The sequence below is a fragment of the Centrocercus urophasianus genome, unplaced genomic scaffold (assembly GCF_019232065.1).
Source record: "Centrocercus urophasianus isolate 14NV4802_14NV808 unplaced genomic scaffold, USGS_Curo_1.0 seq_15, whole genome shotgun sequence".
NCBI lineage: Eukaryota > Metazoa > Chordata > Aves > Galliformes > Phasianidae > Centrocercus > Centrocercus urophasianus.
Genome location: NW_024884697.1, coordinates 6,307,016 through 6,319,105, shown reverse-complemented (window position 1 = coordinate 6,319,105; position 12,090 = coordinate 6,307,016). Strand labels below are relative to the sequence as shown.

At 39.4% G+C, this 12,090-nt stretch overlaps 1 protein-coding gene across 3 annotated transcripts; it reads right to left on the bottom strand.

Moving 5' to 3' along the window:
* Positions 1-767: 767 nt before the first annotated feature.
* HSPA14 (heat shock protein family A (Hsp70) member 14) lies at positions 768-11,421 on the bottom strand. Of its 3 annotated transcripts, none has more exons than XM_042816246.1 (14): positions 11,338-11,421; positions 11,166-11,246; positions 11,006-11,088; positions 10,114-10,162; positions 9,310-9,403; positions 9,120-9,210; positions 8,504-8,608; positions 7,695-7,856; positions 7,124-7,279; positions 5,834-5,936; positions 4,200-4,415; positions 3,644-3,817; positions 2,541-2,611; positions 768-1,430 (listed from the first exon to the last, which is right to left on the bottom strand). In XM_042816246.1, the coding sequence occupies exons 1-14, from the start codon at positions 11,392-11,394 to the stop codon at positions 1,352-1,354; spliced, it is 1,521 nt and encodes a 506-aa protein (XP_042672180.1). In that variant the 5' UTR covers positions 11,395-11,421; the 3' UTR covers positions 768-1,351. The 3 variants fall into 3 exon arrangements, with proteins under 3 accessions (XP_042672180.1, XP_042672183.1, XP_042672182.1); XM_042816249.1 differs by lacking the exon at positions 768-1,430 and adding an exon at positions 2,892-2,923 and having other exon boundaries at positions 2,540-2,611; XM_042816248.1 differs by lacking the exons at positions 768-1,430; positions 2,541-2,611 and adding an exon at positions 2,618-2,923.
* Between the last annotated feature and the right edge of the window lie 669 nt (positions 11,422-12,090).

The window sequence follows — 12,090 nt, the reverse complement described above, 5'->3', positions numbered from 1 at the left end:
ATAGCTTTCAATTCAATCCAAAACCCCATAAGCCCCACGGAGCATAGTGAAGCATAGTAAAACTTACAGCCATCAGGCACGTTCGGCCGCTAGCTGGTGCTCGTCAGCCTGGTAGAAAGCCCAAAGAAAGACACGACCGTACTGGGATAGGGGACAGCACTGCCCGACAGAACCAGGCTTCGGGTTTTCCAAGATTTCTTCTAAAAGAAAAACATCTTTAAAAGATGTACTGCCGTGTTATTCACTTAAATTTAAAAGATCACCGAGGCAGGGATAGGAGAAGCAGAACTCTGAGTACTTCAGCCACAAGCATTACAAATTCAAAGCCACGTTTAGTCTGGTAAACCAGAGAGCACACAGAGATTTGTTTGGAATGCAGAGATTTTTACCTACATAAAATTGCTTTTGTAAGATGAAAGAATATATTAAAACATACAACCCACAAGTATGTAGTGGAGGAGCATGGGACAAAAATCTGAAAGCAATAATTGAATCCAAGTTGCTTCAGGTCCACACTGGCATTTATTTCTAATATCTATTTATGCCTGTTTCTGAGCAACTACTTGGTCACTTTGACTATGGGGCTGTAAGGGCTGAACTGCAGCCTCTCTAAGTGTTAGACTGAGACCTGCAAAGCCTGTAACTATACCTCCCCATCCCACTTTCTTGTTATTACTCCTCTACCCAAAGTTAAGAGTATCTATTGATATCCAACTATCTAGTAATTTAGAGATGAGAACAGTGCCACAGCATAGAGGATGACAGCATCTGTATAAAATTTTTATTAATAAACACATAAATAAGCACATATAACCCTTATACACATTTTTCCAGGTAACATGACAAAGCCACCTGAAATAACTCCAGAAAAATCCTGCTCAAAGGGCCATCCCAAATGGGCACAACCTCCATGGTTTCAGGCAACATCAAGCCCACACAAGTTTTCAGAATAATTCATACAATTAAACTTGAGAGTGGATTTTCACATATCTAGCTCTTGTTGGTTCAGTGCTATGTGGTACACAGGTATACTCTCTGAAAACGTATAGGACCTGATTAGTCTAAAATCATTTTGCCAGACTACATAACATGCTTGTTGCTGAGCCACACACCTGAGATATGCCCTTTTTTTTTTTTTTTTTTAAAAGGGTGTTGATAATTCAATGCTGTTGCCTCCATCTAGCCTGACATTCCACATCATGTTTTCCAATGCAAACAGACTTGGTGGCAAATCTTTTACTTTTTATTACAGTTCTCTGTGATCCATTAAACATGTTTCAGTCATCACTTCAGGGGACAAGCCAGCAAGAGACAAAAACTAACTCAGAAAGGTGCTGCCTTTCAAATGAGATTATGATGCCACTTCAACAGTGATGACTTCACACTTTCCAGTATCTTGATCTGTGCAGGTAACATGCAAGGATCCATCCCTAAAAGAAAAATTAGAAAGGACCATCTCAGCACAGCATTGAGTATGCAAGTCCCAGAGAAACAGCAGTCTTGTGCAAATGGAAGGAAGCAAGATTAGCAGAGCATGCAGGGAATAATACGCTTATTCAAACTTCATTTCAGTTTTCTTTACTGTGTTGAGTATTTAGATACATACTTCTTATTCTCCATTAAACCTTTTGCCTCCCCCAAATATAACAGAATTGATTCAGGAACGCAGCTTATATATTTGTATTGCTGTTTAACTAACTTAGTGCAGATTTGGAAATGCAGTATGTAGTAATATTCAAAAGTAGCCATACTGAAAAACGAGTAATGGCAATCAACAGATAAGTGCATCTTCCTCAAAGCACGAGGACTGCTACAAAACAGTCTTCAAACAATCTCCTTCAAAGAAATAAGGCTTCCTGGAAAAAAAGTTTATATCAAATCCTGTTTAACCTAGGCATAAAACAGCCAAACACAAGATTCAGACAGAAATGTGTTCTTGTGAACTTTCACTGATGTGTTTCTTTGAATAATTAAATTATTTTAAGGTTTTAATATTTTAAACTTAGAATTGGAGAACTCCTAAAATAATTTAATTAATGCCTAGAAAAATATTAACATTACTTACAAGAAATGGTAAGCTCTTAAAATAATAATTAAGTTTTTACCTCACAACTACGAATATGGATCCTAAGATATATCTCTTACCAACACAAACCTCATACTCACTGCAAGACTGAAGTATTTATGTCAATTCAAATAGAATTAAATATGCTTGATAGTTAATGTAAGAAAATGAATGTATTTTGTACTCAAATAGCAAGTAGAGATTTAGTTTCCCAGCAATACCTAAAGAACTTTCTTATTATTTAGAAAAGCAGCACTGATTTCAAGAGAACCCTCAGAAGACAAACATGCTCTCATTACTTGGAATTCCACCTTTGGATATCTTTACAAGTATTTCACATCAGCCCAAATACTCAACTTTTTAAGACATTTTTTTAAGACACCCAAAAACGTGACTGCTCTCAGGTACAGTTAAACCATTTGTTAGAAGTGTGATGAAGCAAGTTAAATGGCAGAACAATAAATATTTTGTGTACCTTTTCATAGTAAGAACAGTCAATAGATCATGTAGGCCATCTTCCTTTTTATCTAAATCCTGGAGCACAATCTAGAAGGAAAAACAGCTTAATAAAAATAGTATAAGATCTTTCTTGCACAGCAATCTAAAGGAAAAACAATGCACACAGTAACTGAGGTATGCAATTTATTCTGTGTAACATGTGGTATCATTATTCAACATTAAAGCATGCCCCACTAAACTGCACACACCTGTAATAAGTCTCCCTTTTTTAAAAAAAAATTAACATCTGCATGACTGTTTCAGTGTTTTTATGTTTCAGAGCCCATCAGCAAGATAGCTGGAGAACTTACATCAACTCTATACTTACTGGAGAACTTGCTTCCTCTATCCTCCAAGACCCTGTGGCAGGACCAGGGTGGAAAGAAAAAAAAGTTACCCTAAAACTCTGTCAGTTTCAGCCACAAGTCTTTTTGATGCTGTAAAAGTACACTGAAGGAAAGCTAAGATCAGTGTTTGAAACAAGCCTCTCAAAAGGCTGACTTCCAAGTGTTATCTTTTCATTTTTCACGGTGTTAATATGATTACATTTTCACTTGACCTGAACTGGTTTTAATACCAACATCCTATCTAATCTAGGAAAGTCATAAAGGAGTTACAGTACAGATACCAGCTGTTGTGTTGAGGGACATGGTTTAGTGGGAGCTATTGGTTATAGGGGAACAGTTGGACTGGTTGATCTTTTAGGTCTTTTCCAACCTTGGTGATTCTATGATTCTTCATTACCTCCATTTCTAAGTAGGTACAAGAGGGACTGGTTATGGTGTCCCATCCCAGACAAGTTGCATGCACCACAGTAGTGCCACACCTTAAAACCAGACAGACTTTTATAAACTCAAGAGGGAAACCTGATTTTTTTTTTTTTAAAAGCACTCAGTAATTCACAATATGTTTATAGAAGAACATTCAAGTACAGTTTCCAGAGAAATGCATTTCATTTTAACTTTGTAACAAGTTACAGTAGAAGCGTCGCTGCTTTTGATTTAATTTTTTACCCTCCTAAAGCCACATGATTTCCAAGTAGGCTATACTGCAAGCAGACATGCACGTGTATACACTCACTTGTGCAAATTTGTTTTCTTCGTTCATAGGACTTTTCCCTAACGACTCATACAGTTCAAGGCATACAGAAGAAGTGTTTCCAGGAGCATGCAAGGTGTGCTGCCTTCGAGCTGGTAATGGTGTCCCTGATGGAAACAGCACTGTGAATTTGTCAGCCCCCGTCTCATCTACACCCTTTAAAAAGAAAGAAAAACAGTTCATGCCTTTCTAAGTATTTTAGTGAACCAGAAGCTTTGTGACAGTGCTCCAAGAGAAAAGAAATGCCAGATACAGCAGAGGGAATGTATTTACCATCACAATAATTCCATTAATAGAAAGTTTCTGGAAGTGAAAAAAATCCAGCAATTAAAAGGACACAGCAACTGTTAAGGAAATAGCAAGCTCACAATCCATCTTCTTGAGAGTCTAGAGGAACTGCTCTATCAATACCAATACACAAACTGGTCAGGTATTAAGTGGTAATTTATTAAAACAATATTATTTCTTTAACATCAATGCATAAGCAGTACTTCACAATCACTGCAGCAGTAACATTTTCAAGTAGTTTTACCCTTACCTTAAGTAGAATATCCTTGGCAGAACACTCAATAAACAATGCTTCCTCTTCTAGAGAAGGGTTTTCTTTCCCTAGTAGGATTCCTGCCTCTATTGCTGCACCGATGGGAATAACTTCATCTGGAGGTATTGAGCTCAGTAGTTCCACATTTGGGAAGATGTCTTTGATCAGCTGCTGCAGTTTTGGGATTCGAGCAGATCCACCACACAAAACTACCTGGAAGATATGACAGTGTTTTCAAATCTCTTTTCAGAAAGGAATTAACAAACAACAACAACGACAGGCAACAGCTTGCAATAGAGAACCACAAACTGCTCTGGGATCCTTTAGTATCCATAGCTGTAAAACAAAACAAAACAAAAACAAAAAAAACCCACACAACTCTGATGTTATCTTAGTTCTCTTCCTTTTGCATTTCAAGTGAAAGGAAATAGCTCGCAAGTTTGAAAAAGCATCTTGAAAAAGTTTCTCATAAGAAGCACTAACAAGAAGCAGCAGCATTTTAAAGTTGAGGAATCCATCATGAAGTCTGGTTAGGCTTGGAGAGACCTCTAGAGGTCCAGTCTCCTGCTCAGAGCTCATCAACAGGCAGCTATACAGATATAGATTCCAAAACCTCTCTGCAGGCCCTACTTTCATTGTCTGATTGCCCTCACACTATAACCTTCTCCTGTTTCCTCCCATCACAAGTTGTGCTGGTTGCTACTCCATCACGTACTTACACAAGTCACGTTTTGTCTTACTTATGCCTTCCAACCAGGCAACTGCAGGCAACACAAAGGTCTATCCCTGAGCCTTCTAACAGCCAAGAAGGCACCTTTCTCCTGGTCCCTCCTTGAACATCTTGTGATTCAGCCTTTCTGCCACACAAGTTTCAGTATTTCTGTGAACTACAGAAATGACCACCCAGATGCAGCTGTCAGAATGGGAAGGAAAAGCTTCTCAATACTCATGACGATGCTCCTGTTATTACACTCCAGCATGGGACTGACCTTCTATGCTGCAAAGGCAAACTGCTCTTAAACTTCTTCCACCAATTCCATGAGTAATGAGTACAGCAATATTCCCTACAGATAGTTGCCCAGCAGTTAGGATCAAGTTACTCTCTTGTACCAAAGCCAAAAGGACATCTGAAGCAACTAATAATAGTTACTATTTTTTCACTTGACATATTTGACATTAAAGCACTGATTTCACATCTAATGTCTTAACAAGGAGGAGCGGAGGAGAAACAGTGGCATCAAGCAGACATTCAGCACCTTGTTTAACTCATGAAAACAAGCTGAAACTTGGGCTTTCATGAAATGTCAGCTAACCAAATCCAAAATGCAGTGAAAGCAAAATCTACACACTGAACTTACAGAAAGCACTCCTCAGATCTACTGAGAGTTACACTAACACACCAAACAGAGACAAATCTCTACCATGCAGTCAGTAGGCATCAACAAAAAATAAGGGACTGAAGTTACCTTACACTTCAGTTCAAGTACCCTTTAAAGACCTGTGTACACATTGTTGCATTGGAGCTAAAAATGCATAAATACATCCAAAAATCACTCAGTGTGAGGAAAACAGGTCTCCTGATTTTTTTTTTTTGTGGAGCTATAAGGCTTAACACAGACAACTATTATTACCTTATTGATATCCTCAGCTGTAAATCCAACTTGCTCCAAGAGCTTTTTAATTGCTTCTACACACTTACTAAAAAGTGAAGAACAGATAAGTTCAAATCTGGCCCTAAAAAGAAAAAAAAAAAAAAAAAACAATGAAAACTGTGTAACATCGTTCTTTAGCAACAAACACCCAAAACATTCTTAGAATATACTTCACTTCTCTAGCTATACCTCAATTTTATGCCATTTTTAAGCAGTCAAGATCTTATTTCCAATTTATTAATTGGAAAGAAATTACTTTTTTTAATATAACGATAGAATAGATAGTACAGATATTAACACCTTTAGGAAATTCAGATTCATTTTTCTTTGTATACTCTTGAAGAAAAAAAAAAAAAAAACAAGTCTCATGAAAACAATAATAAAAAAGCAACAATATTTGAACTTAAACTTCCAGAGGCAATCAAGCTTCCTGAAGGGTAGGTACTTGTAAAATTACAAAGCAACCAGTGCTTAATGCAGGCTCTTTCAAACCTGAATAGGATCTTTCACTCCACAAAAACACAGTAAGTCAAACTGTGACACAAGTATCATTACCCCAATCAAGCCAAGCCTGCTACATAGCAGAGCTTCTCATGCTTTGAGACACTGAGCCTGACTTCACCAGATCTAACTGCTGCTATAATGCAAGCACAGCTTTGAAAAAAGAAAACTAAAGCCCAATTTCACTTTGCCAAAGCTGCTGGTGACTGAAAGAACGATAAAGAGTTACTAAACACTGCACTAAAAGATCACTTCCAAGAAAGAAAGTACTTAGAGCAGGACACAGAATAAACAAGGTGATAAACTTTTTTCGTGACTGCTGTCAAAAAAGACATCAAGATTTCCACGATTCCTATCATTCTAAAGCTCTTTTAGCTAAGAGTCCCAAAATGCTTTTCTGTAAGAAAAAACACAGCAACAAAAAGAAGAATGGGGAGAAACATCGAGTAATTTAGTATCTGTTTGTCTTTCATCACAGACCAGGCTCCAAAAATGGGATCTCCATGCACCTTTTCAGTGTATTTTTTTAATCCAATACACAAACATTTCTAGTATTACTGCTCAGCTACTACAGATCACGACATGACAATCAATATGAAAGACAGCTCAAAAGAACAAACAGAAGAAACCACAAGTTGACCTCCTGTCTTACATCTGTTTTCAAAAAACTATCATTGCCAAATCCCAAAGCTTTACATTCTAAATACAAAACAGAAAATCTTACAGCACACTTTCACTTAACAGTAGTAGCTTCAAGGTTTGTTTTACCTGGATACATTACAATCAAAATCCAATCCATCATACAGTGAATCTACAAAACAGTTTGCACTTCCCAAGGTTGATAATGAGTGCTTCGCAATATCAGCACTGTTCATTAACTTCATCATAGCCCTGGGATTTCCTCTGATATCATGCTTACAAGACCTACATTAAAAAAAAAAAAAAAAAAGCTGTTTAAAAAGGCAAGCATTTGAATGGCAACATTAACTTGCTGGAAAAAAAATAAATTACTCAGAGCCGTTAACATTTGTCTGTAGACATTTTAGCATTACCTACAATGACTACTGAAAATTCACAGAGAATGAGAGCATCTATTCCATTTCTAACTACAGAACACTTTGTGGAGCCACTCCCCTTCACTTAGACATTAATATTTAGTACAAAGACTTAAGACTCTGAACTGATTCTCAGCTCCAACAGCTTACTGTTTCTTCTCTATCTTTGTGAGTAAGATGACTCAGTCTGCTACATCTGACAAGTTAATATGAATTCTTTTTTTGAAAACAAGCATCAGATAATGAATGTCCTGTTGACAACATACGTGGCATTCAAAACCTACCTCTGGAATTCAGATGCTAAGTGTTGTGCTAAAGCTTCTGTGAAACACACTCCACCAATGCCATCATCTGTGTTTGTAGCAAGCACACGATATATTCCACTGTTTACCTCTATAACTGTGATAGAAAGCGATGTTCCACCCAGTTTATAAACCAACACATTGCTGTCAGGGTAAAGAAAATTGAAAGTAGCATTAATAAACCATCTAAAATTACGTTTACTTTGGCATACTTTCTAAAATCACCACTACATTGTAATGAATTGCAGGTTTTAATCAGTTCTGCCAAGAGTTTCATTTCAGCTGTTTGTATTTACCTATCCTATAACCACTCACTACTTGACCATATTTCCTAAAGAACAACTTACTCTGTCCTACACAGCAAGAGTCAGCAATGTTAATCCTACAACAAAACTGAGTGCTACGTTTAAGGTTATGGATCCCAATTATATGCAAAGGATTAAAAAAAAAAATGCCAGTAAGGAAAGAAAGCCATCTGAAAGACACAGAAGTCTTCAAGTATGTAAAGTAACCCCACTTCCCCCAGCTGGCTGTGTAAATCTACCATAGAAGGGAAACATTTTTCTTCAAGCCAGTCAGCTCATTAAAGCATCCAGGGACAAATCTTAAGGACAATGTCTCAAAAGTGAAAAACTGGAACAATAAAGAGGTTTTCAACACTGTACATTCGAACCTCAAAATTTGGCAACACAGCACTCCCTCATTTAAGATTTCTCAGGCTAGAATGTGATTTGTTCAATCTCTATTAATTTAAACCACAGCAGCTTAAGTTTGAGTAGTAAAATATTTACCTTTTCCCAGTGGGTGAATCTTGGCCAATTCCATAAGCCAGGAGAGCTGCAGAGGGTTCATGAATTAATCTCATAACATTAAAACCAGCAGCTGCAGCTGCTTCCCTGTGATAACACATAACAGCATTTAACTACAGTGAAATCACTAAGGTATGCACATAAGACTTCATCAGAACTAGATACACAACCAATTCAGCACTTGCTTATAAGTGAAATGACCAGAAAAGAAAAATACAAGAGTTCATCTGCAATTTTTTTCTTCAGTTAGCTGGATCTGCTGCAAGCTTTTTTGTCACGGAAAACACTGACCTATCAGACTTGCACACTCCACAAAAAGAAGAGCCAGCATCTTAAATGATATCCTATTTCTCATTATATGGAAACTCCCATTCAGTTCAGCTGATTGAGAATTTCATTTCACAAAGGTAAGTGCCATGAAAAGATACTACGCAGGATTTTGTTTCCTATCTTCACATTGTCCCCGTTTCAAACAGGAACCTAATGTCTTGATTGACAGCTGCAAGCTGAAGTCCAGCAGAAGAACTTCCATTGCTGATCTGTCAGAAGGTCTGCTTTAGGCAGAGAACTCTTAACAGAGAAATCTTAATCCTCTTACCCAAGGGCATTTTTCTGGTTCTCTCCAAAATCAAATGGGACAGTGATAACAACGTCATTTACATCTGAACCCAATGCAGACTGAGCAGTTTCTGTTTATAAACACAGGCAGAACATGTTGATTAAAAGCAAAACACCAACATATCATATCTTAAAACTATGAGGACAACTAAAAAATTTTCCTTATATACCTTTCATTTTACTGAAAATTAGCTTTGCCACATCTTCTGGGCTAATAAGTTTATTATCTATCTCATATTGAAGTTTTCCATTCTTCTCAACTACCTGTAAAGAAAGACAACACACCCTTGTTAGATGCAGACTTTGGTTACTACTGGAAGTATTGCTCAATTTAGTTTCTGTTCTACATAGCTAAGGAATAAAAAAAAGGAGAAGCCTGTATTATCCAACAGACAGAACAGTGACATTCACAGTGCTGTAAATTTCCTTTTGCTATCAAAATGTTTTCTGTATGACAACAACTAAACTACTCACTTGCTTCTATTCAATAAAAATAAACCTATGGATATCAGCAATCAAAATCCCAAGGAAAACCACATATCCTAAGGAAGGAATGTTCCAAAACGTTTTTTTTTGTCCTCAGATATTAAAGAGGCCAGGAAGTTTCTAGTAACTAGCAAAGTACTGACCAAACTAAAAACTGTGATTAAATCAAATGGCAAAGCATTTGTAATCATAACATGTGTTACCCTTAGCATCAACTACCAGACCGAAGAAACACTACAGTGTTATTAAAAGAACTGTTTCTCTTGATGCAGTCAAGAGATGCATGGAATTTTTCTGTTGGACTGCATCACAGCAACGCATCCCAGGAAGCGATGACATTCTCCACTATGCAAAGAGATAAACATGTTCTATACAAGAGCAAACACTTCATACACTGAGAGCTGATCACTACAGAACACAAACAGCAGAGAACAACAGCGTGAACTGAAACAAGTTATTCTGAGAACAAAAAACTAAATCATACTCACTGAACATTTGCTTTCTTTAATGTATTTCTCTGCTTGGGGGTCACCAGAACTGTCAAGACAAACACAGAATAGCAAAATAAGTTGTTTGCTTGAGAGTAACTGTAAGAAATTCATATTGCTAGTGTTTCTTATAGTGTCAACATCTTATTAAGCTACATTCTACACAAAATTCCTCTTGTCATGCTGTAGATACATACATAGAGATTTAAAAAAAAAAAAAAACAACAACAACAAAACAAAGTAAATGTTCTGACTGCCTCTCTCTTTCAACTACTAATAGTGTAGCCAGCAGGATTAGAGAAGTGATCATCCCTCTTATTCAGCAGTGCTGAGGCTGCATCTTGAGTACTGTCTTCAGCTTTGGGCCCCTTGCAACAAGAGAAACATTGAAGCCCTGGACTGTGTCCAGAGCAGGGCAACTGAAGCTATGAAGGGTCTGGAGCACAAGTCTTATGGGGAGCAGCTAAGGGAACTGGGATTGTTTGGCCTGGAGAACAGGAGGCTCAGGGGAGATTCCATGGATCCCTATAACTGCCTGAAAGGAGGCCATGGCAAGGTGGGGGCTGGTCTCCTCTCCCAGGTAACAGTGAGAGCAGAAGAGATAAAGGATTTCAGTTGTACCAGGGGAGGTTCAGGTTGGATACTGGGACAAATTTCTTCTTAGCGGTGAGGGACTGGAAATGCCCAGGGAGGTGGTGCAGTCATCAGCCAGGGATGTGCTGAGGGAAGGGCAGAGGTGGCACTGAGGTGGCACTGAGGTGGTGGGGATTGGTCAATGGTTGCACAGGATGATCTGAGGGGTCTTTTCCAGCGTTAACTATTCAACGAATTGACCTTTAACGCTGGGGATACCCGCCTTCCAGTGCCCGGTTAACTTCACTACATCGCTTACCTCCTCCCCAGGATCTGCTTTACTTTCACCACAGTGTTGGAAATGTTCCTTATTCTGCTCTGCTTTGCAGCCAAGCCCACAACCTGAATGAAACAAGTTAAAAAAAAGAAGTAATTCCCAGACAGAGCTCCTCCCGACCCGCCACCGAGCGCAGCCTCACCTCCTCGTTCTCTGCGAAAGCCACAACCGCAGGAGTCACTCTGTCTCCGGCATCGTTAGCGACCACATCGGCGCGGCCGTCCTGCAGAGAGAAGCATCACCGTGAGCCGCCCTGCAGCGCAGCCCCGCACCCCCAGGCCGCACCGCCATCCTGCCGGCGCCGCGGGCTGCACCTTGTAAACAGCGGCACACGCACAGGTAGCGCCCAGGTGAACGCCGATGGCCGCCATCAGCCACGCGCGTCCGCCACCCCACAATGCCCCGCGCAACCAATCCCGCTCCCCCTTCTCTTCCCAGCCACCAATCAAAGCCCGCCTTTTAAACCAATCGCGACGTAGCGCACGGTTTGTCCGTCCTCCTCTGCGACCCTGCAGCTTGGGAGTGGCGTCATCGGCGGAGCGGCCAATAAGAAAAATGGTGAGCGTGACGTCATTGATCATGGCAACGCGGCAGACTTTGTGTGAGGGCCGGGCCGTTTGGCGGGAAAGGGCTGCTGAGGACGGCGCGGTACGCGGAGCCGGGAGTGAATTTAACGGCAGGTAATTACGAAAACAGAAGTTGAAACGGAGAAGAATGAATGAAGTTATTTCGTACATATGCTGAGGAGGTTTTATGGCTACTTAATGAAGCACATGCAGACAGTGTAAATATTTTTTTAGCCAAGTCTCGTCATTATCAGTAAGGCGGTCACGCTGAAGAGCTGATTCTGCACAGCCCAACCAGGCGCGGCCAACATCTGAAAGTACATCGTGCTGTCCACTTGTGCTGGAGAAATCCATCAGCACTACCACAGATTATTGTCATTATTTTTACTAATCAATGTGCTTTTTAACTCCGCCGAAAATTTAGGGAGATTTAACGTTATTCAGGCAGAACTCGTCTTCTGACGTGCTGAAGTCTTACATCCTCAGCAGCAGCCCTGCCCC

Coding starts and splice junctions, on each gene's coding strand:
- HSPA14 (XM_042816246.1), bottom strand. CDS start 11,394: ATGGCGGCCATCGGCGTTCACCTGGGCGCTACCTGTGCGTGTGCCGCT. Junction 7,280..7,694: donor TTAGCATCTGAATTCCAGAG/GTAGGTTTTGAA, acceptor TTTTTAATGTAG/GTCTTGTAAGCATGATATCA. Junction 4,416..5,833: donor CAGCTGAGGATATCAATAAG/GTAATAATAGTT, acceptor CATATCTTCCAG/GTAGTTTTGTGTGGTGGATC.